The 22,609-nt window shown below is 33.9% G+C and overlaps 2 protein-coding genes across 5 annotated transcripts; one reads left to right on the top strand and one right to left on the bottom strand.

Annotated features, from left to right (window-relative positions):
* Window positions 1–2,540: 2,540 nt before the first annotated feature.
* LOC122581944 (RNA pseudouridine synthase 6, chloroplastic-like) lies at window positions 2,541–11,313 on the top strand. Of its 4 annotated transcripts, none has more exons than XM_043754274.1 (10): window positions 2,541–2,864; window positions 4,230–4,358; window positions 6,529–6,783; window positions 7,271–7,352; window positions 7,611–7,726; window positions 7,803–7,857; window positions 7,951–8,062; window positions 10,203–10,372; window positions 10,474–10,736; window positions 10,928–11,313. In XM_043754274.1, exons 1-10 carry the CDS (start codon window positions 2,569–2,571, stop codon window positions 10,953–10,955), a joined length of 1,506 nt encoding a protein of 501 aa, XP_043610209.1. In that variant the 5' UTR covers window positions 2,541–2,568; the 3' UTR covers window positions 10,956–11,313. The 4 variants fall into 4 exon arrangements, 3 of the variants coding, with proteins under 3 accessions (XP_043610209.1, XP_043610208.1, XP_043610210.1); XM_043754273.1 differs by having other exon boundaries at window positions 10,474–10,705; XR_006321060.1 differs by having other exon boundaries at window positions 2,542–2,864; window positions 10,474–10,805; window positions 10,928–11,017.
* Window positions 11,314–13,922: 2,609 nt separating this feature from the next.
* Window positions 13,923–20,879, bottom strand: LOC122581970 (homeobox-leucine zipper protein MERISTEM L1-like). Its single transcript, XM_043754304.1, has 12 exons — window positions 20,639–20,879; window positions 18,321–18,567; window positions 18,105–18,222; window positions 17,803–17,991; window positions 16,938–17,378; window positions 16,736–16,837; window positions 15,980–16,180; window positions 15,628–15,802; window positions 15,086–15,357; window positions 14,902–14,997; window positions 14,412–14,802; window positions 13,923–14,305 (listed from the first exon to the last, which is right to left on the bottom strand). Exons 2-11 carry the CDS (start codon window positions 18,548–18,550, stop codon window positions 14,434–14,436), a joined length of 2,193 nt encoding a protein of 730 aa, XP_043610239.1. The 5' UTR covers window positions 18,551–18,567; window positions 20,639–20,879; the 3' UTR covers window positions 13,923–14,305; window positions 14,412–14,433.
* Between the last annotated feature and the right edge of the window lie 1,730 nt (window positions 20,880–22,609).

A 22,609-nucleotide genomic window follows, 5' to 3' on the forward strand; every position in this document is an offset into this window, starting at 1 on the left:
AAAACCTGTAGTAGACGGAAAGTACCGGGGCCGTACTTGTACGATTTGGTCAGCTCTTGTCGGCTCCCGACGGTCTTCCTGGAAGCGTATCCGTGCGGGGTACGCTCCGGCGTGCCTGACCGCGGCTAGCTATCTGGTTTGTTGGTTTTTATATGGTGCACTATCATACATCATCATCATGACCATTATTAGTTTGATCTTTCCTTACTTTCATTATTGATTTAGGGTTACTTTATTGCAAGACTATATTACTTATCGTACAATTATTATTATGGATTTATTTATCTTAATAATTGTTAGTAGTATTTGTTTTGCCATGAGTAGCTAAATTAGTTTGCATCTGCTTGGATAATGTGACCATGCCGGTATAGTGATATTATTTATTTATAATTGTTGAACTCTTTTATACTTGACCGTAGATCCATAATTGTTTAGTTTAAATACTTGAATGAATATGAAAGTATAGTTAAAGTAGGTTGGGGACTTGACAGGAAGCCAAACTGCTTGGGTAACTTAACATGAATCCCGTTAAACTATAAAGGTTAGATCATAAAAACAGACTTAGTTTATAATCTTAATTAAGGGACTTAACAGGAAGCTTAATTAAAGGGTTAGGTGACTTGACAGGAATCTTAACCACTTAGACCAGGGGACTTGACAGGAAGCTTGGTCGTGATTAGTCGTTCAACAGTTATAAGTAATTTGGTAGATGATTGTTTAATCAAATAATCGCACTATGGCTCCGACCTAGGGTTTTGGGGATGTTATGTTTTAGAGAGGCGATTCCCTTGCAGTAAAAGGGCTAAGAGGCTGTTTTATGCCTAAGTGTTTTAGGGTTTTTCTCTCAAGAAATGAATGAATCTCTTGGACGTAAATTCATCCCTATATATAGGGGTTAGGAAACTTGGGGAGGAGGAAAAGGTATTAAGGTAAATCTTTTCCTCTTTAGAGATCTCCTATCTTTTTAGGAGATTCGTAATGATCTTATGATGAGCCGTGTCCGGGTTAGCCGAACTTGGATATATAGTCTTTTTATAGAGAATAGGATGAGTACATCTCTCCGGGTCTAGGTAGTTTGATCAAGGTGCTCCAGGATTTATTTCCGTTTACAGAGGCAATGCTTTGTATAGGTGTTTTAATATCACCTGAAAGTGCTTGTTCTGTGTGCGGAGGTAGAGCTCCGGGAGGGGTATATCATCAATGATTTAAGTGGCATATGAACCGTTTCCAAGTAGATGTATTGTTTTCATTATTATTGTCTTGCATTTACTTTTCAAAATATTTTTGTTGTTTTCTTCCGAAACAGCCTGCCCCGGTAATACCGGATTCATTTATCTTTTATTATTATTATTATTATTATTATTATTATTATTATTATTAGTTTAAGCATCGTGACAACTCGGTCACAAACCCCTAACAATCTTAGAATTACACCTAGCTGCATTCTTAGACATAGTCTTTGAGAACGATCCTGATCTTATCGATTTGCTATACTATAAACGATCGGGTCCACTGCCCGAGAGTGAGTGTAGTAGAGAAGTTAACTTTGTAATAAATAAATTTAAAACTTGTTAGAAATTTAAGTTAACGAATCTGGCTCATCAGGGATCTCCATTATTTCATGGTTATAGAAAACTTTATACTGATGCATGCACTAAGGACAACTTACCTCGTCTCTCAAACTTTAGGAAATTGACTTATCAATTTGCTAAAGTCTTTATCTTATTATATTGTTTAATAATCTAATGTTTCAAGAACAAATTTCAATTTCAAGTATTGTATTATTATATTTATCAAATAGATGATATTTCTAAATGTATTTCAAAAAACGACACGTTTATTGTTCGTTCATTATATCTTGTGTTGTGATTACTTGGAAAGTCACGCCCATGTCGTACCACATCTCGGGGGTGTGACAATAATTCATATAAAAAGGTAATTGGATGGGACTCCCTTCATCCCATGTACCATTTGGTACCCACTAATCCTCCAGCCAAACTAGTGTCCAGGTAAATCTCAACCACTTAATAATCCAAACATAATTTATATAACTGTGCATAAAAAGCTTCTTTACAGTAATATTACCCCGAGTACGTGCACCAACCTATGTTATCCAACATTGTATGGTGAGCCACCATAGGCTACCAAATGATCCACCACCGAATCAACCATTGCCCATTGGGTTTCGTCACCGTACAAACAAACAAAATGCATGTTCGTTAACTATAACTATATATTCCGAGTGTGTTTAAATTATTCAGGACAATTAGAGTAGATAAATAATATGAATTTATATCGTTTATGCGAACAGCCAAATTACAAATTTTGATGTAATTTGTTAGAAATGATAAATATTTTTGAACATTCATATATTCTATTCAAAATTTTAGTGTTTAACTAAATTATTTTCATATTATATCGTGGAAAAAAAAACAATAAAACACAATTCGACAATTACGTATCGAGTATTTGATCACAGTCTCTTAATTACCGGAGCTTGTAAAGATGGTTTGCTCAGCAATGTGGTTAATCTTTTCTTAATTAAACTTAATAAGAATAAAACACACTATGTGCCCCTCGGCGGGCCGCAACAACCGAGACAGAAATATGGCGGCGAAATTATCACTATCATCATCGTCACTGTTCCTCAACTACCGGAGCTTCATTATCCCTCACCCTATCTCAATCCTATTATCCTTAACCCACTCAACCACCACCTCCACCACCAATACGACGTCGTTTGCCTACTTGAGTCGCCACTTAACCACTAACACTATAAGAATTAGAAAAACACCATTCACATCTGCTTCTTCTGTAGCTGCCCTTACATCATCAACAACAAGTGTATCTACTTCTTCTAATCGGTAACTCCATTTCCTTTTTTTTTTTTTTTTTTTTTTTTTTTCATATTACTTGTAAACACTTTGTAAAGTTATATGATTTAGGTAAACTTAGGAAAACCGATGATACTCGATTGGAAGTAGTTTTTATTTAATAGATTTGATGAGTTTGTTTCAAGATGATTACAATGTACTTGATGGAATGTCATGTGTATATAAATATAGACAAATGCCCGTGCGATGCGGCGGTGTGGCGAAGGTGGCAACGGGTGGTGGCGGCGGCGGCTGTGGTGGTAGCGGTGTGGGTATTAATGTAAAAGTGACTGATCTAAAAGGGAGTGGTATAGTTATTTTAAAGGTCGATAGATGTATTTAGTAAATAATTTCATTAAAGGTATTATATCAGTCTATCATACTCCTACTCCTAAATTACACAAATGCCTAGGATGCAACCTTGGACCTTTGAAAAATCCCTCAATAATCCACCCCTACAATAATGTTGGTCAATTGATGAGTAAGAAGTTTTCAAGGATGATTGATTGGTTGAATGTTTAAAAAGTTATAAGTTTTAGGAATCAAATATAAGAATGATCAAAAAGAAAGCCACTTAGATGTTAACACATGTTAAGAATTTCTGCAATTGATACAAGTCAAAAGTTGCTTTCTATTTTGTATAAGTTTTATACTTGGATTTCTAGACTTGGGAATTCATGCAAAGTTCGTTACTATTTTAGGAAAATTACCCTACTTTGACTGAATCAATCTTTGTACCGTTTTCTTCATTTTCCAATATGCAATTACTTTCAGGGTCATGTTTTACATTCACTGTTAGAAACTTAAAATGAGTAACAAGTTAATGATATTTCCACAAAACAGCCTAAAATGGGGAAAAGTAACTCTCCAAAACGGTTACTTGGAATTTTTTTTTATTAATATGAAGTTATGTGGAATACTCCTAAATGTTATACTCCAAAATGTAACAATTTAATGATAATTACCCTATTCTTACCTGCCTAAAACGGGGAAACGTAATGCTCCAAAATGTGTGTAGTTACGGTCACATGGAATCTTCTTATCAATATGAAGGTTTGTTGGTAATTTATTTGAAAACTTTCAAATTTGCTTCATATGTGGAACATCTAATTCTTACCATGCCAGGATGGGTCGTGCTTCTGTTCGATCCTCCTAGCACCATCGTTGAAGTGTGGCCTACACGGCCCTCTGGGTCTTCTCGGTTGTTGCTTTGACGTAACACAAAACATCTAATTCTTCATAATGTTATTGCTCTGCTTGGACATTATTTATTTGGAACAAAGAGTCTAATTATATTTATCTATCCATTAAATTGAGTTTGGAAAGTTGATACACATATGTAGTTTTTTTTTCCAGAGACTCAGAATATGGTCGTTTGCTTCCGTGCCCTGCTGAGAGCTTTCAACCAAGAATCGAACATTTGGTTGTTAAAGAAGGAGGATCGATTCTTGACTTTATAACCAAATCTTTGGATCTTCCGCCTTTGTGAGTTGCTATGCACTTTTACTTCTTGTTATCTTATTTATTTAAATATTTTTGTGCTAATCAGTTGCAATCTAGGTCAGTGGCAGGCATAGGTTATTCATAGAACAGTATGACCACTATCTTAACATTAATAAAAACATAAATAAACTTGTATTCAGAATTATATGTTCTTTCTTGAGCAGAGAGTTTCTTTACTTTTACCAAGTGAAATGTTTTAATGCATTTGTCAAAACCACTTATCACAAAGTTATGAGAAAAGTGAGTATGGGACCGTTAGGCACCCAAGGTTATTTTCTAAGCAACAGAATTATAATGTTTTAATGCATTTGTCAAAACCACTTATCACAGAATTATAATGTTTTTGCAAAAGTTAAGGATTTAAGGTTTTACGTTTCTCTTTGAGAGCATTTATTAATTACAAAATGTCAAAATCTCTTTACATTACCAAATTAGTTTCTGAGGACAGTCTCCAATATAACTAATATGGTCCGCCAAATAACAGAAAACTATACATTGAGGCATTCTATCCACATAGTCAGCACCTACTATTATTGAATTTCACTTATTTTCTCTTCGTTTGGCATACATCTCAAGAGCATGTGACATAGACACCACTTGAACTTGAAGCTAGTTCTTTATTCTGCACTCAATTCCATCGAAAGTTCTTCTATATAATCCCAACCTTTGCTATTTCTGGTGAAGGCTTGATGTTTAAGCTTAGCAGTTTGAGCTGAATCATTTCAATAATGGTGTTACTTAGCACTTCTCATGACCTTGTAGTGTTTTGAAAAAACCTAGTATTTCTCTCCTGCCATAAAATAGACGTTTGGAGCCAACACAACTTTCTGTTTAACAGAGCCTTAAATATCCCACCCCAATCAAAAGTCAAATCATTCATATTGGCCATCTTCTTCATCTTTGCCCAAACATGTTTGGAGTACACAATCAATGAAAAGGTACTAATGTGAATCATTCACTTTACTACACAAAAGAAGTGTCACACTTTATCCAGAATTCCATATCTCGTGTCTGCAATGGCAATGTTTCGTGTAAACCATACTAAATTGCTCCAGTTAACCTTCATCATTTCTCATATAATTCCAAAATCTGCTTAGCGTACAGTGAACTTCTTTGCCCTTTTTGCTAACCAAAACTACCTTATTCTCAGACTGTTGGTCAGGTTTGGAACGTGTAACTTTACCACATTTAATGCCACTTTTCTTGGACTACCATAGTACCATGTCATCAACTTTGGTAACCCCCCTTAGTCTTGCGCTAACAACAGTTTGTGTACTGATGTACTTGCATAGAGGCCCAACTTCACACCACATTTCATGTCACATGGATGTGTTAGTTTTATCCCCAAGTTTACATACTACATGCCATCTTACATTATCTTTTAATTGAAGTAGGCATTTCCAACCCCAGCAATAAGTTGGTTCAATAGGGCTCTCATATGCTCCTACCATTTAATCTGTTGATGTTTATTCATTTGACCCACAATGAGTCTTTCTTACCTTCGTTTTTGGGTCTTCAACCCTCTTTCCATGATACTTTTGCTTCCCCTTTGGTTAAAGCCTCTTCAAACCATAGGAATCCGTTCAAGATAGTTTCAATCTCTTTAGTAACCAATTTACGAACTAAGAAAATGGAGGCCCGGTAGACCTGCATAGATGACAGGACGGAAGCAATTACTTTAAGTCTTCCTGCATATGCTAGGGACTTGCGCTTCCAGTTACTGAAGCTGTGCTTGACTCTGTAACTCAGTATCTTGTACACACAACACAATGTCAACTGAGTGACAAACAGAAAATGATTGAAGAGTAATAGAAATATATGAGTGACATTGGGTAGAGTTAATTTGTTTAAATTTGCTATCAATGCTATCAGCGTTTGTTGTAGCGTTAAATGCAAGTAACTACTATAATATAGGTCGGGAAACAAATGCGTATATTGACTGATAAAGCTAAATTAAACAATTATATTAAGCTGAGTACACGTTTTTGAACGCAAAAAATCAAGTTATTGTTATAGTACCGTTTTTACCTGTATATAACTATATATGATAGTTGGAAGTGAAGAATGAAGAAGTTGGAGCCATAGTTAATTCAGAAAGAATATTATAGGAAGAGATTACAGATGTGTTGCTTATTATGCTTGAATTTTGAAGGTACGTTGCAGATCTTATTAGTTTTGGAGCTGTGTTCTATGCCCTTGTATGTCCAAAGCCTCCTGTAACTGCGACACCGGAGGAAATCAAGTTGTACAAAGAAGTTACCGATCCGTCAGTACTCAGCAAGAGACCTTCAATTAAAGGAATTACTGTGAGAGAGGCGCAAAAAACATTTAGGATAACTCATGTTGATGAGTTCGTTGAAGCGGGGACATATGTGAGGGTGCATGTACGCCCTAAACGATTTCCAAGGTACCCTGAGCAAATATATACTCTCTATACTTCAGATGAAAGTTTCATCTGCAAAACTATTTTGCTCAAGTTATGTAGCAGAACTGTTCATATAAAGCTATGTTTCTGCAAAGGGGGTTAATTTCCATACTAACCAATGGCAGTATGACTATTTGCAACTTGCTTAATAAGTAAAAGTGATTCTCTCAGCTAGCTGACATATGCAAGTGATTTTTTTTATTTTTATTTTTTTTGTATCTATTAAAAGTTTATAACGCTGGCTAGAGATGCATGATATGCTGTGTAGGAGTTCTATCATCACAGTGATCATTTGACTACTCTGATATAAAGTTGGTTAAAAGCATTGTTTATCATGTTGGTGAATTGCAAAAGTCAGTTGATCTTTTTGGTAGTTAACTCAAATGACATTTGGAGTTTTATTAAGATAGAATAGGATAGTATATGGTTCTTTTTCTTTATTGATATGTATTAATTAACTCTTCGCCAGATGCTATGAAATTGACTGGAGATCCAGAATAATTGCTGTGACGGCATCATATGTGGTTCTCAATAAGCCTGCTGGTACATCAGTATGTCTATCATTTTTTCTTCTTGATCTTAGTCTAAAATATGTATGACCCTTTGCTGTTTCTTGTTGCAAAACATATACCAGCTAACTTGTACCGATATACCCAAACATGTGTGACAACCTTTTTCTAATTATCCTTTATAACCAAAATATATCTGTTTTTGGTGATATCTTATTCCATTGGAGACACTTCTGATCTATTTTCACTTTAGTACCTTTCATCTTAACTTTGTTTGTTACTTTCATTTTTTGGACTTAGGTTGGTGGAACTACAGACAACATCGAAGAAACTTGTGTAAATTTTGCTACTCGTGCCTTGGCATTAACTACTCCATTAAAAACGACTCATCAGATTGATAATTGTACAGAAGGCTGGTAAATCAAAGCATTGACCATTTGTATCTTTTCTTTTTGTAAATGAGATGTCAAAAAATATGATCTTGTTTTGCAGTGTTGTCCTAGCTAGAACTAAAGATTACTGTTCAGTTTTTCATAGAAAGATCAGGGTAAGTTTATACATTTTTATTTAAAATCTGTGATATCTATATTTAAATTTAATTTTACGTTTGTAACAATTTAATATTTGTCTTGTCATCTAGGATAAACAAGTGAAGAAAGTTTATCTCGCACTTGTTGCTGCTTATGTGCCATGTGGGGTCATGACCCATTACATGCGACCATTTCGTATGGCTCCAAAAATTATTTCCAAAGGTATTCATTGCTATTTCATCTTAGCTTCTTCTCTTTTGTAAAGTAGATCATAAAAATGCAATATTCATAGAGGAAGTGGGTGACTCCAAAAACGATATAGTTCTAACATTGCCTTTGGTATTTTCTTCTTAAAGCTCATCTTTTATTTATTTTTTATTTTTTTTTGAACAACAATCGTGATACTCTTAGAAAACAAGTTACATATCCATCACAATAAAACATCAAAATTATATCATTGGTTCCAAAGAATACTCGTCATGTTCGACCGCTTCGCAATTCATAAGAAAGTTAGTGCTCGAACCTCTTCAAAATTTTGTGACGCGGTGACCCGTTTGTTGTTGTGCACGACGTCGTTCCTTGCCTTCCATATGACCCAAATAGTTGTCAATATGACCGCGTTTAGCAATGTCTTCCACTTTCCATTTCCAAACATGTTTTCATGAATAAATAGTAGATCATTTATTGAGAACGCAAAAACTGGTGCAATTCTACATCACAGTCCAATCTTAATCCAAACATTCATCACTATAGCACATCCAGTGAACAAATGATCAGTCGTTTTGTCCACATCTTGGCATAAACTGCAGATGCCCGAAGGAGGTCTTACACCTCTCTTATGTAATGCTGCCATAGTTGGGATTCGGTCATCTTTGGCTCTCCAATTCATGATATTAACTTTCTTTGGAACCCAATTATTCCATTTAAAAAATTTAGAATCACTATTTATCCCTTCAGAATCTATCTGTTTCCTCACAAGTTTCACCATGAATTTACCCATGCTATACCATTCCCATTTATCTGAAGTTCTGAACCCACCATGTTATGATCCAAGTTCTTTTCTCGTAAGAGTTCATTAAGAGAGCTTACTTGGATCTGCACATGTTGAAGGATCTTCCCATAAAAGAACTGTCATCCCACATTCCATTCTGTTTCAAGGCTTGAGAGATCCGCCTTTCCTTATTAATTTCCAACCGAAATAAATCAGGGAATAAAAGTGCAAGAGGTTTGTTTCCAACCAACCTGTCAATCCAAAATCGGATTTAGACCTCTCTCCAGGACATGCCTTAATCTTATTTTGAATATCAATGTCATGCTTCTTCAGATCACCTTCAGTTCTATTTATGGCCTTCCAAATCCCTCCCACTTTCTGTTTTTTGGCATACTGAAGTATACCTCATCATTCCCGTGGATGGAATCAATGACCTGACGTTATATACTTATACTTGATACAAGCAAGTAGAGAAATTATGTCTAGAGGTTTTGTCATCTAAACTCCGGTTAATTCCAAAGTTCAACTATGAAATCAAATAATGAAGATACCAAACAATGTCCTCTGTTTTCATTTCTCAAAAGTCCTTCATCTCATACGGAACATGAAAAAGGATTCTGTTGTTGCTGCATATATATGCCTTGATTTAATGATAATGTTAGTCCATAATCGTAAAATAAAATTCATAAAAAAGCTCCATATATGATCAGCCGAAACATATGAACTGCGAGCTTTTACTGATATGGGTCAAACTTAAGTCAAGTCAAAGTTAGAGTCAACACGTTTTACATGATAGGCCGGTAAAGTTAGTTGTTAAATCGTTGATCAATAGTATAAACTGGGTGAGTCCGTAATTGATTTACATCTTTTGATTCATTCCGAAATAACAAGTTTCCTCCTTTTGCTCTCAAGCTGTTTTTGAGCAATTTAGAGCTCCAATTGGAAGTTGCTTCCAACTGTGATTCAATTGTGAGTTGTTCTTGTAATTGTTCTCACTCTTCCCTTAATATAGAGCTCCAATTGTGATTCAATTTAGAGCTCCAATTGGAAGTTGCTCTCAAGCTGTTTTTGAGCAATTTAGAGCTCCAATTGGAAGTTGTTTTTGTTCTTTTTTTTTTTTCTATTAATTGTTATCAGAGCAATTGATGTCTGTGCCGGTGTCGGTTTCTTATTCATGATGAGACTCTAAATTCCTTACAGGCGAATTCTTGAATTATTGAAAGTTATTGTATTTTTGTTCCAAACCATTATGGTAGAATGTTCAAAAGGACTATTTAAAGGCCTTGATTTACTAATGAGTTTTTTGACTTTTGTGAAACTTGAAGCTTTGGTTAAACCTATCCATGTATGATGTACCTTTCAAACTTGCAGACTTTATTAAGGGATGGAACGTGTGCGAACTTGAGGTCTTAGAATGCAGGAAAGTTCCTTGGCCAAATGCTTTACTTGCAGATAAGTATGGATTTGAGAATTCAAATTGGCCTAATAAAGAATTTGCATACGAGTGCAAAATTAACCTGTTGACTGGCCGTACACATCAGGTACATGATTGATTTCAGGGGCTTCTTTGCTATTTTGATACTTATCATTCCATAAAAAAGAATAGAGAGTTTGTTTTACGACATCTGATGCATTATTACAGATTCGAGCCCAACTGGCCGCCTGTGGTGCACCAATAGTGGGCGACTCAATGTATATGCCAGCTGCAATAGCAGAGGTAATGACTCCTGGGATAAACCCTTTCGGCAAGTACAAGAAGCAATTTGAAAATGAGGCTGATAGAGAATGTGCTGCTGAAGAATGGGCTGCAAAACACGGGAAGGAGCCTGGTGTGACTATTGGCCTGCAAGCTTGCCAAATTTCATGGGATGAAGGTGAGCATTTCTATGAGGCTGGGGCTCCTTGGTGGACTCAATAACTTTTTTTCATGAGGTGTTTGAAAGAGCCATGAAGGCTGGGGCTCCTTGGTGTGAGGTGCTTATTCATCTAGCCTTTTATTTCATTCTGATTTTTAACATTTACTCTTTGGTATCGTAGGAGCGGATCAATAGGTTTTATTACATAAATTTGAATCCATATTCTTATACCTGGTACAGGTGGCTACTCTTTTTTCACGAGATTTAAAGATGAAAATGCCATATTCCTATTGCTTAATGAGATTGGATGAAAAATTTGGAGGGAGAGAATGGCAAAGATGTAACACACAGACACATTGGTTGGGTAGCCTAATAGGACGATGGTTGTAAAGGTTTCCGTTCAAGAACATAGAATAGCACGGTAAGCAGCTAAATTGTGTGTATAGCAAAGTTGTTGCTTTTTTTATTTATTTATTTTTAACTATGGGAGAATTGTACTGTTTCAGAAGATTTCATTATTTGTCTCCCCCTGTAACAGACATAAGATACTTTTGTAGAAGTCATTTGAATAGAACCTTGGATCTCCAACTAGATTGTTGGGGTATTTCTGGGGTATAGTTTACAAATCATGCATGCACCTGCAATTTTCTGGTCAAGTGGCGTAAATTGAATATATTCCTTACTCATGTTTTTACTTTCAGTCATTTTATTGGGATGACAGATAATCATAGGGATTAGCATTATTACCGAATTACCGAAACCAAAATTGGTAACTGAGATAAACTATAGCCTCTGTTGTAAATGTGTTCGGGTTTTTGTAGGGTTAGTTCCCAAAGACAATTACGTTTTGTAGATATGGTTTTCTATTTTAATTTTGTCACAGTAAATAGCCATGTGCTGAAGCTCAGAGCAGTTGGTATTTGATTATTTCTTGGCTCAACCAACTCGTGATAAAAATGTAAAACCTCCTTCAAGTATAATAAAGAAGACTGTTCAAACCATTAAGGTGAAGTACATGCGACATACACATCAAGCGTAAATCACATATCAAATCTTACATTGGAATAAAGCTGGAAATATGGGACAAATGGGTAAAAACGGTATTGTACTGAAAATAATGGTACGGAACCGGTACCAAAATATAGTGTACTGTTCGGTAATTGGTATATCTGTTTCGGTACTATCGATACCATCCCTGCTTTGATCCTGGACTATTCTAGATATATTCTGCACAAAATGTGAAAATGAGATAACATTGTGTGTATATCACTCCGAAAAAAGTCGGGTTGGGTTTCTTTTGTCTCTAATGAGTACTTGAAAAGTAATCTTACATTGGAAAATGACCTGGACTGCATTGTTCAATAACAGCTAAAATACAGTTTTGATGCATAAAACCTGATAATGTGTTTTATTACTGAAACTAGATTACTATTGCAATTGCGATAACTGTATAATTGATGATGTAACTTTATTGGGTAAAACAAAAACAATCATCTTGGGCTAGCATCATTTTGGCCCAAGTTCATGGGATTCCAGCCTGAGCCCGGATCATAGACTGGTGCAAAGAATATCATATATTAATATTACACCATATTTGATAATTTGGCATTCCATATAAATCAGTTGATTTTATCATGGCAAATATCCAAGGTTACAAGTAGACACCATTTAGTTAATGACAACCTGATTTTGCTTGATGTGAGTCCCAGAGATAGATCCATTTTAATACTCGTATTTAACATGTTGATGCTCTTATTTTCACTTATAAATTCTTATGTATGCTCTATGGATGATCATCCAGGAATAGCATCCTCTGGTCATGCGTAATGTGCAAAATGATCGTTAAGAAAGTCGATAGCTCCTTTGCTTTAGTCCATCCTCTTGGGCATCGTCGAAAGCTCGTCTCATTTAGTGAAATGTTCTCAAGAAACTTGGCATTAATTGTCGTCTAGGTCACTAACCATTTGATGCAATATAATGTATTGGTTCTTTTGGTTGCTTGTAAAGGTATTGTTTTCATGTTTATTCACATGTCCAAACACAATTTAACTCGAGGCATCGAAGTCATTAGTTCTGAATTCTGATAATGGCATTTAACTTAAGGACACTATTGACCCAAACCCACCGCAAAACATGGTGTGGATGATTATGATACCTTTGTCTCCGGCTGATTATCAAAATGGCAGCTTAATTATTTTTCTTCAGGCAGTTTGTCAGAAATTGTAACCCTTAAACTAACTTAATGCGTTTCTGTATGGTGATCTCATTGAAGATGTTTACACAAAGATACCCTCTTGTGCCCCTAATTAATACAAACTACAAAGTTTTAACTAACATACCCCTTTGCATGCTTGCTTAATTCAAAAAACCAAGTTTCCGTATTAAGGAGATCTTTATATGATTTAAAACAAGCTAATTGCTGAATAGATCTCCAATTTAAATCTCTGGGTGAGAAACTCTTATCACCCAGAGATCTAGAGAGGAAAACTCACTCATGCCACCATATTGTTAAACTATTAATTAGTCTTTAATTTGCTATGTAAGAGTTATGAAAAGATCAAGTATTTTAGAAGAATCTTTTAAGATCTTTAAACGATATTGCAATTTCCACTTTTCAAAGCCAAAAATACATCGCTCTTACCTGACTTACCAATCTTGGGTGAAACAGTACATCTAGGTATATTGCCTGAACAGAAAGTGTTTCGAGACTGAAATGAGGCAAAACTGTCAAGAGGGATGAATAATATTTTCTAGATCACAACTTGACTGGACCCAAAACCAGTCGCTTTGTATTCATCAGTCCACGTACGTTTTTGTAATTTGCGCTCAAGGACAGATCATTATTAATCATACCCACTTAACACAAACAGGGGTGAACTGAAACAATTGGATTTGAAATCCAAATTACCAATCCATGTAACAACTAATTACTAATCAGTAAGCAAGCAAAGTTAAATTCCAAATCTATAAATTCCAGAAAACCCAAAATCATCATGGACAACATCAAACTCTTTTCTCACAACTGGATCACAAATTAAATAGGAATAATCATTGCAGAAGTAGTTGGCTTCATTGGATTTCAAGTCCTAAATGTTTTATTGTATCTATGTGTCCCTTTTCTAGGAACTTGCTAGTACTGTTAAAAAAAAACGCCTAATTCTTTAGAAGCGTCTCTACCTTATAGACCCATAGAATGACTTACTCTAGATAAACGCCAAACAAACATGATTAATCATGTTATCAAAATAGGGAATGACATGAGATATATGAAAGGAGGAAATTATCTGTTTGAGCAAAGTTTCTACAGATCATTGTGACACTTCAAAACACATACAATTAAACAACCTACATCAAAAACCATAATCCTGAAAAACGTTCTCAAGAGTTATAACTAGAAAAATTCACTAGATAAGGTTTTAGTTTACTCGGAAATCTTGAGCTAGGCAAAGTCAATACCCGAACCCATAACCTTCAATGGATGGTGAAAACTTCATTCTTGACGTTAACGCCATACACCAAAGGTTTGTTTTAGGTGCGTTCTTGACTTCTTCCATTAGTTTCTTACAATAAGAGTAAACTTCACCCGCTAAATCCTCCTACATTCCCTTTGGTTCCATGCTACATGAAATGAAAATCGTACATTAGTTGGAAAAAAAAAAAAAAAACTATAGCTGCATTGTTCTATGAATTAAAAGAAAATGCGCTTATGATGACAGCTTCTTACCATAAAAACGAAGGCCTCATAGCTACGGATTATCAGGACCAACCGCAGCTTTAATCCTTTCAACGGTGCACTTAATAAGACTATTAACTGTTGCTACTGACCCGAGTGAAAGTTTTGCAGTTGGAACCGAATCAACCAAAATCTGAAATGCAACTGTCAGTAAAGATCCACCATTCCCAACCTCTAGAATACTTCCTCCTTGATTCTTTCCTGCTCCATCAGGAAGTATAGCAAAACCAGATGGTAGTAATGCAACATAATCAGGGTCACCGCCACTTAAGACAACGTTCATTGCTGCAATATCTACCGGAGCATAGATAACATATGAACCCGTAGAATCACTTGAACTCTCTTGAAGTATGAGCATATTTCCTTGGCTCGAATTTGCACTCTAGAATAGGATACACATTAAAAATCAACCTTGGTATACATACATAATATGCAAACATATTGTTATGTTTCTTTTGAATGAATCTAATTAAAAGCTTACATTGACTCTTAGAAGTGAGACACAGTTTCCTGGATCACGACCATTGGCAATATGCGCCATTTCTTGAACCAGTCCACCATTTGAAAGAATGTCCCACTGCATATATATGTGACAAAAGTTTGTAAGCAGTTTTTATATATTATGATTTTTAGGACTATTTATGAAATGAAAGTTGATTATCTACCTCGCTTCTAGAGCGTTCATTACGAAGAAAATCAAAAACTCGCTTTGGTGGAACTGGGATCCAGAACGATGTAGCAGCACTTAGCACAATACCAGGAGGTCTGCCTGGATCATCAATGCTCTTTCTAGTCATAACACGGACATCATCTGCCCCGCTACCTGACAAAGTTGTCCATGTATGCGTTGTTGAAGCTCCAACACCGCTACAAAAGCTCAAAACCATTCTCTCTGAAAGTTTCAACATACTCTTTCGCCCTTCTAGAGTCGATATAACTGTCCAAACGTTGTTGATAAAAGTTACAAATGCTGATCAAACAAACAGACTGGACCAAGCTAATTCTCTAAATCTTAGGAAAGAACTGACTAGAGATCAATAAAAAATGTTAACGTGAAAGAAAAAGGAAAGAACAAGTTAAAACTCATCTGAAATTTAATTAGTGTAATTTATTGATACAAAATTTTTGTGTAAGAATATTACACATTGCAGGGTACTCTACCTGACCGGCCAACCCAATTTGACAACTCTAACAAATGTGTAATTACCTCCAATTTCACCAGTAGGAATGTTGTTAGCCATAGCGCTTACAAGACGTTCACATTGTCTATCGAGTGTTGCTACCCATCGGCTTGCTCCAAATGCTAAGCCAGAATTCACTAGTAACCGATAGATATCATGAACACCTCTGTCATCGATTTCAACATGTTCAACCCATGTAACCTAAAAAAAGCAACACGCAAACTTAATACTACAATACTAGACTGTTTCAGAACAATTAATCTATATTATTAGTAGGATGACGTCCTTTATATTTTTTGATCCAGTCAGTTAGCTCCTACTGTTTATATAAACTGATTTAAAAAAAAAAAGAAGTAAGAATTTAGCCAAGAGTGTCACCTTGGAGTACCCATTGGGAACTTCTTGAATCAAACAACCTGATGGCCTTCTTCGAGATCTTGACATTGTAGAAGAGCGTAAGTTGTCTAAAGAGACATCAACCACAGCCCAGCTCCCATCGGCGTGTTGCTTACAGTACCTAACGAAATAGTATTCTCTGGTTGGGACTAGTGGCGAAGGAACCTGATACTCGGCTGTCATCTGAAAAATACATGTTGTGTTAATTATATTTCAGTGTTGCAGCAATACATGTGTGTGAATTGGGGATAACATTCAAAAGCATATAGAAGATACTTACAAACTATTGATCAATTTACAGTCTTTATGAGAAATCAATTTACACATTCAAAAGCATATAGAAGATATTAGTACTTGCTATATATTGCTAAAATGCCAAAATTTTAGTTAAGTGTCACACTCAAAGCATAACTTTTACTGGCATTTACTGCATTTTAACTTGATTTAAACTACAAATATGAATTTTATGAGCATGAGAATGCATTTTTTTGACACATGTTTAAAGAACGGTTCAATTTATAATAATAGATCAAGCATATAAAGCATATTACTTGCTAATGCTAAAAACCCAAGATTTTAGTCAAGTGTCACACTCAAAAGCATAACTTTTACTCGCCTTCTAACTTGTTTTAAATTACAAATATGAACTTTAAGAGCATGTGAATGCATTTTTGTTTACAAACGTTTAAAGAAGAGTTCAATAAGAATAGATCATATCGATATATAATTGTAACTTACCACTTGTAGAGCTCCATTGTAGTTTCCAGCAACACCGGTTGAAAGAACTTCGAGAGTCATTGCTCTTGAAACAATCCCGGAAAACACATTTGACCATTGATTCTGCAATATCATGTTCACTTAATTATAATCTAACTCAAATTCAAATAAATCAAGGTTTTGACTTTTGAGCACCAAAAAAAAAAGTTTTTATTTTTCATACCACATCCATCAGAATCTCTACAAGATTGACATGATTCATGATGACAATGACGGAATCTCGTGAAGCTTCTGATTTCATTCCCAATTGCTTTGCTCCAATGCCTCTAGGAAAGGCTTGAGAGTACTCTTCTTCGTTCAATATCTCTGCGGAATTATCAGGGCTTGGAACCCATAAAGGCTCACCAGACTGAGCCATTCTAACCAGTTCTTCCATGGCTGCAACTGCTAGTTCAATTATAAGTGGCTTATCGGCCTCACTAGGTCCTGAAACTGAACGGAGAAGGTTGCTGCTTCCAAACATGTCATCCACCATTCCAGGTTGTGAACTAAAGCTAGCGATTGGTAGGTCAAGAGAACGCGGTGGTCCATTTTGTGACATATTTGGGTAACTTAGCATTGGTTTGCCCACATACTTTGCAGCAATTCCGGATATCCTATCAATCTGTTAAATGCACAAAAAGATCGGGTTTTAGAAACCAATATTGTTACTATGAACAAAAATCAAATAAAGAGTTATGTTGACGGTTTAATTTTGGCTATGTTAATGATTTAAATTAGGTGATTACTATGGATGAGACTGTCAAATGCTTATCGATACTAATAGGTTCTTTGACCTATTTTAAAAGAGAAGTAATATTCATATCACATGAGTTTCATAAGTCTATCATTGTTATGCATTGCAAGTATGCTATGATATATGTATAATGTGATAGATGTATCAAATTTTGTGGTACGATTATCACTACCCATTTTAAAAGCAAGACATTTTGATCCAAAAATCTGAGTCAATGTTTTTAGAAACCTTATAAATATAAGTATGTAATAATAAAACTAAATATATATATATGGGGTGTTGATTGATTTACTTCTTCACGTAGACGGGCATTTTCAATTCTGAGGTGTTGTTCGTCGAATGACATCTCCCCAATAGCTGCAGGACCACCACAGTTAGGACAGGTTGCATTGGCGAGCGCCTCCTTGTAACGTATGTTCTCCATTCTTAGCTTTTCATTATCATTCCTGAGTTGCGAGTTTTCATGGCGTTCATGCTGGGCCTAAAAATATCATTAAGACAAATCCATGACACAACATTAACAGAAAGGTAATTAACTAGTTATATATTATCCTTAAAATGCATTACACATATATGATGTTTAAATTAAGTTACCTTCATTTGAGTTCTTTTGTTTTGGAACCAAAACTTGACTTGCAATGGCTCTAAAGTTAACCTTCTTCCAAGTTCCTTTCTTTGTTTATCATCCGGATGTGGGCATTCCTTGAAGAACCTACGTTCAACCGATACCAAAAAAACATACGTTTTTCATCAACACTATATGGAAAAAAAAAAGCTAAATGAACAATGTTATGATTTTCATCAACTTACGACTCGAGTTCTTGTATTTGATGTTGAGTGTGACGATGATAACGTTTCTTCTTATTAGGACGTTGGTTTGGATCTTGATCATCGCCAGACGGAGCTTCCATGATATCAGTGCCGGATTTGCTCTCGTAGTCATCATCTCGGAGCATATCAAGTTCATTTTCCGGGCTTTTGTGGCTGATATCAAGAAGATGATGGTGATGCTGACTATCAAACATGTTGGGTTGAAACATTTTTTTTCTTCACACTCCTGATTATAAAGAAATAAAGAAAATTATATATATATATATAAGAGAAATATTATAGATATTGAAATAAATATCATAAATAAATGTAGATATATGCCAAATAACATATCTAATTTAGACTGATTATATATTATCATATTTTGACTTCAAAATTATTCAAAGACAAATTAAGTCTAAAAAAAACAGACTTTGTGTTCAGCTGTTGAGATTTTTGGGTTTTTACTCATGAGGTAAGAATTCGATTCTCATAGATAGATCTCATTTGATGGGAGGCTTCGTGGGGTTTTTTTTTTTTTCTTATATACGTATCAACTAAGACAACTTACTACCCTGGTCTGAACGAGCCGGACCTTACTCTTAAAAGGCGTAGGATGCATGTTATTCGAGCATTTCGGTTAAAAGAAGAAAAATAATACAGATCGAGACAATCTTATTCTCACATATAGATAGCTACAGATTTGACACAGTATATAGAAATAGAAGAATTTATAGGGAATATTTTTGGGGATTGTCATATATAGGTTGACCTTACTATTACATAGATAGAAAAATGCATGGAAGATTAATTTATAAATAAATTGTTAACAAGTTTTAACAAATAAATATAGTGTGTGAAAATGAAGATTGGGAAATAAGAGGATAAGATAAAAGTTTTAAATACAATTAATAGGTCAATGTCACACAATATATTTTGTAGGAATTTTATTTCTAATTAAATTGCCATTTACTAATTTACAAGTTTAATTAATACCTCAATAAATATAATAATATATCACATTAAAGGTTTGGAAATATAATCAAACTAACATACACATGCAACAAATCTATGATGAATAAACAAAAGCGTGAACTCTAAAATTTTAAAGATAAATAAACGAAGTGGCAAGTGATCGATAAAATTAATTAATGGAGAAAGCGAAAGAACTATACCACTTTTGTCATGTGTTGATGAATTGAAATTATATTTGGGTATAATTAGACATTAATTAATAATGTTCAATAAATATATATTTTATTAATATTAATTGCTTTATTTTATTATTGGAAACCATTAAAGAAAGCATAGGGAATAAGGTTTTGGACTATGGATATGTGCACACATAAAAGACACAAATTGTATTTATTGGAAGTCAACAAATCTCTATCTTCTTTGAAAACAAAGTCAACTTTACATACATAAAACGTTCATACTTAAAAACAAAATTTCTCTTTTATGTTATTTTCAATTCTTTTGTTGGATTCTATATAAAAACGTTGTGGTTAAAAGGAAATAAAGTATTAAAATTTGAACTCATAAGTCACCACTTGATATTAATTATTTCGAGGCTAAAATGTTTATAACAATTAATATAAAAATAAAAATTCTTCTGTGCAAACCATACCTATCAGTTTTATTAAAACCTAATTTTAAAGAACCAAGTATATATGTTATATTTTAAGAATTTATATCTTATGAAATTAGAAAGTACAAAGAGCTGAGTTTTAGAAAATTAACATGGATGTGGGTTTATTTTATAAGATTTTTTTTCTTTGTAATATTGCTAGGTTTATAAAAATATAATAAGAAGTTAAGTAATATATACCGATATATAGATAAAAAAAAATATTTTTTGATCTTAAGAAACTTTCCCTTTTTGTAATAAATCAAATCATATCAAATCAAATCATGTCTAAAAATGTTAATTTTTGATCTTTTCACAACATAAGAAAAATAATAGTATATATCAAAGAAGATATGCATATATCTTATAATACACATTCAGAAACCCTAGTAGAGTTTTTTGGAATTTGCTTATAGTTTCTTTTTGGTAAAGAAAACTCAAAATGAATGAAAAACATAATCATTCATTCAAAACTTTCTTGATTTCGTAACAAAAATAAAAAAAATACTTTGTTCAAAAAAATCTTGAAAAATCCATAAATTAAAAACATGTGTAAGTCAAGCCATCAAAATATTATAATTGTACTTTCAAAAATATAAACACAAAAAAACTATTGAAAATGATCAGAAGAACAACAATAACGATACCCAATCCTGTTATCAGAAACTATATGGGAATGGAGAAAACTTACTAGTATAATATTAATTCAGTCTTGGTCCGGCCAGACCAAAAAAGATCTGATAAATTAAGGGGGGAAGGATGAAGAACTACTGAAAACCACTTAATATTATTAAGAGTGTAAGATTATAAAAAAAGTGGTTTTCAGGCTGGTTTCCATTGAAGCCTATCTGTATCTTTCTTGTGAATAGAATTTAAGAAGAATGAAGAGAGAGAGAGAAAAGAAGGGAAAGGAAAGGAACAGGTAGGAGAATTGAAGAGATAGAGAGGGAGGGTGGTGTAGTAAATGCAATGTGTATAGAGAGGAGATGCAATTGCATTTATGGAGAAAGAGAGAGGCTCAGAGACTTGTTGCAAGCTGTTGTTTTCTCACACACATTCACTATGTGTGTAGGTTGATTTTGTAAATTTAGTTTTTCATTGAATTGAAGAAGTTAGCTAGGGTTTTTATTTTTCCTTCTACTAGTTACCATCTTCCGTTAAGTTGTGTTATTGTATATGTAATGTAACAAATATATGCATGAATGTGTGTCAACCACTTTTATTACAAGCGTGTACGTTGGTTTTTTTATTTTTTACCTTATAATTAAATTATATTAATTAAGATAAGATCAAATAATATTAATTTACATATCTGTGAATATATATACTTATGAAGTACGAAGAATAAATAACTAACCCATGAATCTATGATGAAACATGTCTTTTAATGTAGGGAAAAAACATATATAAACTATAGGTAAAGAGAAATAAATGTTATGACACGCCAATTCTTAACCATTTGCTAACTATGCCTGGCAATCCTAACCCGTGTCTTTCGAATTGGATAAATTTGGGTAAACTTTTCTTGCTCAGCGGGTGGACTTGGGTAGTGGAAAAAATGGCTAGCGGGTTTAGCGGGTCTACAATGAAAGCATAGACCAATTACAAGCGGGTCCAAACGGGTTTAAGAATGGATAACCGCAATTTCACAAATTCACGCACCATCTAACGATTCCTTAAATATTGATATCACCTTTCACTGTTTCATATGCAGGTAAATAAGAGATTGGTAACACTACAGGTGGCTTTATTTTGTTTTATTATATCTACTACTCTTATCTTTAGAGTTTATTATTATTATTATTATTATTATTATTATTATTATTATTATTATTATTATTATTATTATTATTATTATAATTATTATTTAATTTTATTAAATATGAATAAAGTGATAATAATTATAACTATTTTGTTTTATAAAATTATATATTATATGTATATGTATATAAATATAAATAATTATTATTATTATTTTGTTTCATGTAGTTTAGATTATTATTATTACTAAAACTAAAATTATTATGTACTTCAATATTTTTGTTAAGATTTCTAAACCTTCAATAAACACCTAATTCTCTATTATAGTTAGACTAGTTTTGATATCGTATATATAAAATATACATTTATACATAAAAGAATCTCTACAGTTATATAATTGAACATATTTATATTAACAATTTATATAACAGAACTAATATCACTTGCTTTATTTTCAAATTAAGAATATTTTCAAGAATACAAAAAATAGTTATCAATAAAAAAAAATGTGGGTTGACCTGCGCCCAACCCGCGCCCAACCCGCTTTGACCCGCACCCGTTTGACCCGCATTCCTTACGTGACCCGCTTGGACCCGCACCCGTTTTGACCCGTTACCCAAACCCGCCCGACCCGCCCATTTTGCTAGGCCTACTGCTAACTATTGTTATATATGTACCCATAAGTAGCTAAGTTATTTATGTATATTTTTATATATACTTGTAATAAAATATCATGTTAACATGACTGTAAATATGTCTTACTAACTTAGAATTTGATATTTGACTAACCTTATAATCAAGCATTACATAAAAAGTCACTAGTCGTTGACAAGAAATGACGTTGTTCAGACCCTCGAATGTCGTCGTACATTATAGTCTTGTCTCATTAGACTAGGAGGAG

Source organism: Erigeron canadensis, chromosome 9 (genome assembly GCF_010389155.1).
Source record: "Erigeron canadensis isolate Cc75 chromosome 9, C_canadensis_v1, whole genome shotgun sequence".
In the NCBI taxonomy this organism is placed as follows: domain Eukaryota; kingdom Viridiplantae; phylum Streptophyta; class Magnoliopsida; order Asterales; family Asteraceae; genus Erigeron; species Erigeron canadensis.

Bases quoted from the DNA above. Each gene is read 5' to 3' on its own strand.
- LOC122581944 (XM_043754273.1), top strand. From the start codon at position 2,569: ATGTGCCCCTCGGCGGGCCGCAACAACCGAGACAGAAATATGGCGGCG. The intron at 7,353-7,610 runs GTATGTCTATCA...TTTTGGACTTAG, and splicing joins ATAAGCCTGCTGGTACATCA to GTTGGTGGAACTACAGACAA. The intron at 7,727-7,802 runs GTAAATCAAAGC...CTTGTTTTGCAG, and splicing joins GATAATTGTACAGAAGGCTG to TGTTGTCCTAGCTAGAACTA.
- LOC122581970 (XM_043754304.1), bottom strand. From the start codon at position 18,550: ATGTTTCAACCCAACATGTTTGATAGTCAGCATCACCATCATCTTCTT. The intron at 18,223-18,320 runs GTAAGTTGATGA...GGTTGAACGTAG, and splicing joins CAAATACAAGAACTCGAGTC to GTTCTTCAAGGAATGCCCAC. The intron at 16,181-16,735 runs GTAAGTTACAAT...TGTATTTTTCAG, and splicing joins ACAATGGAGCTCTACAAGTG to ATGACAGCCGAGTATCAGGT.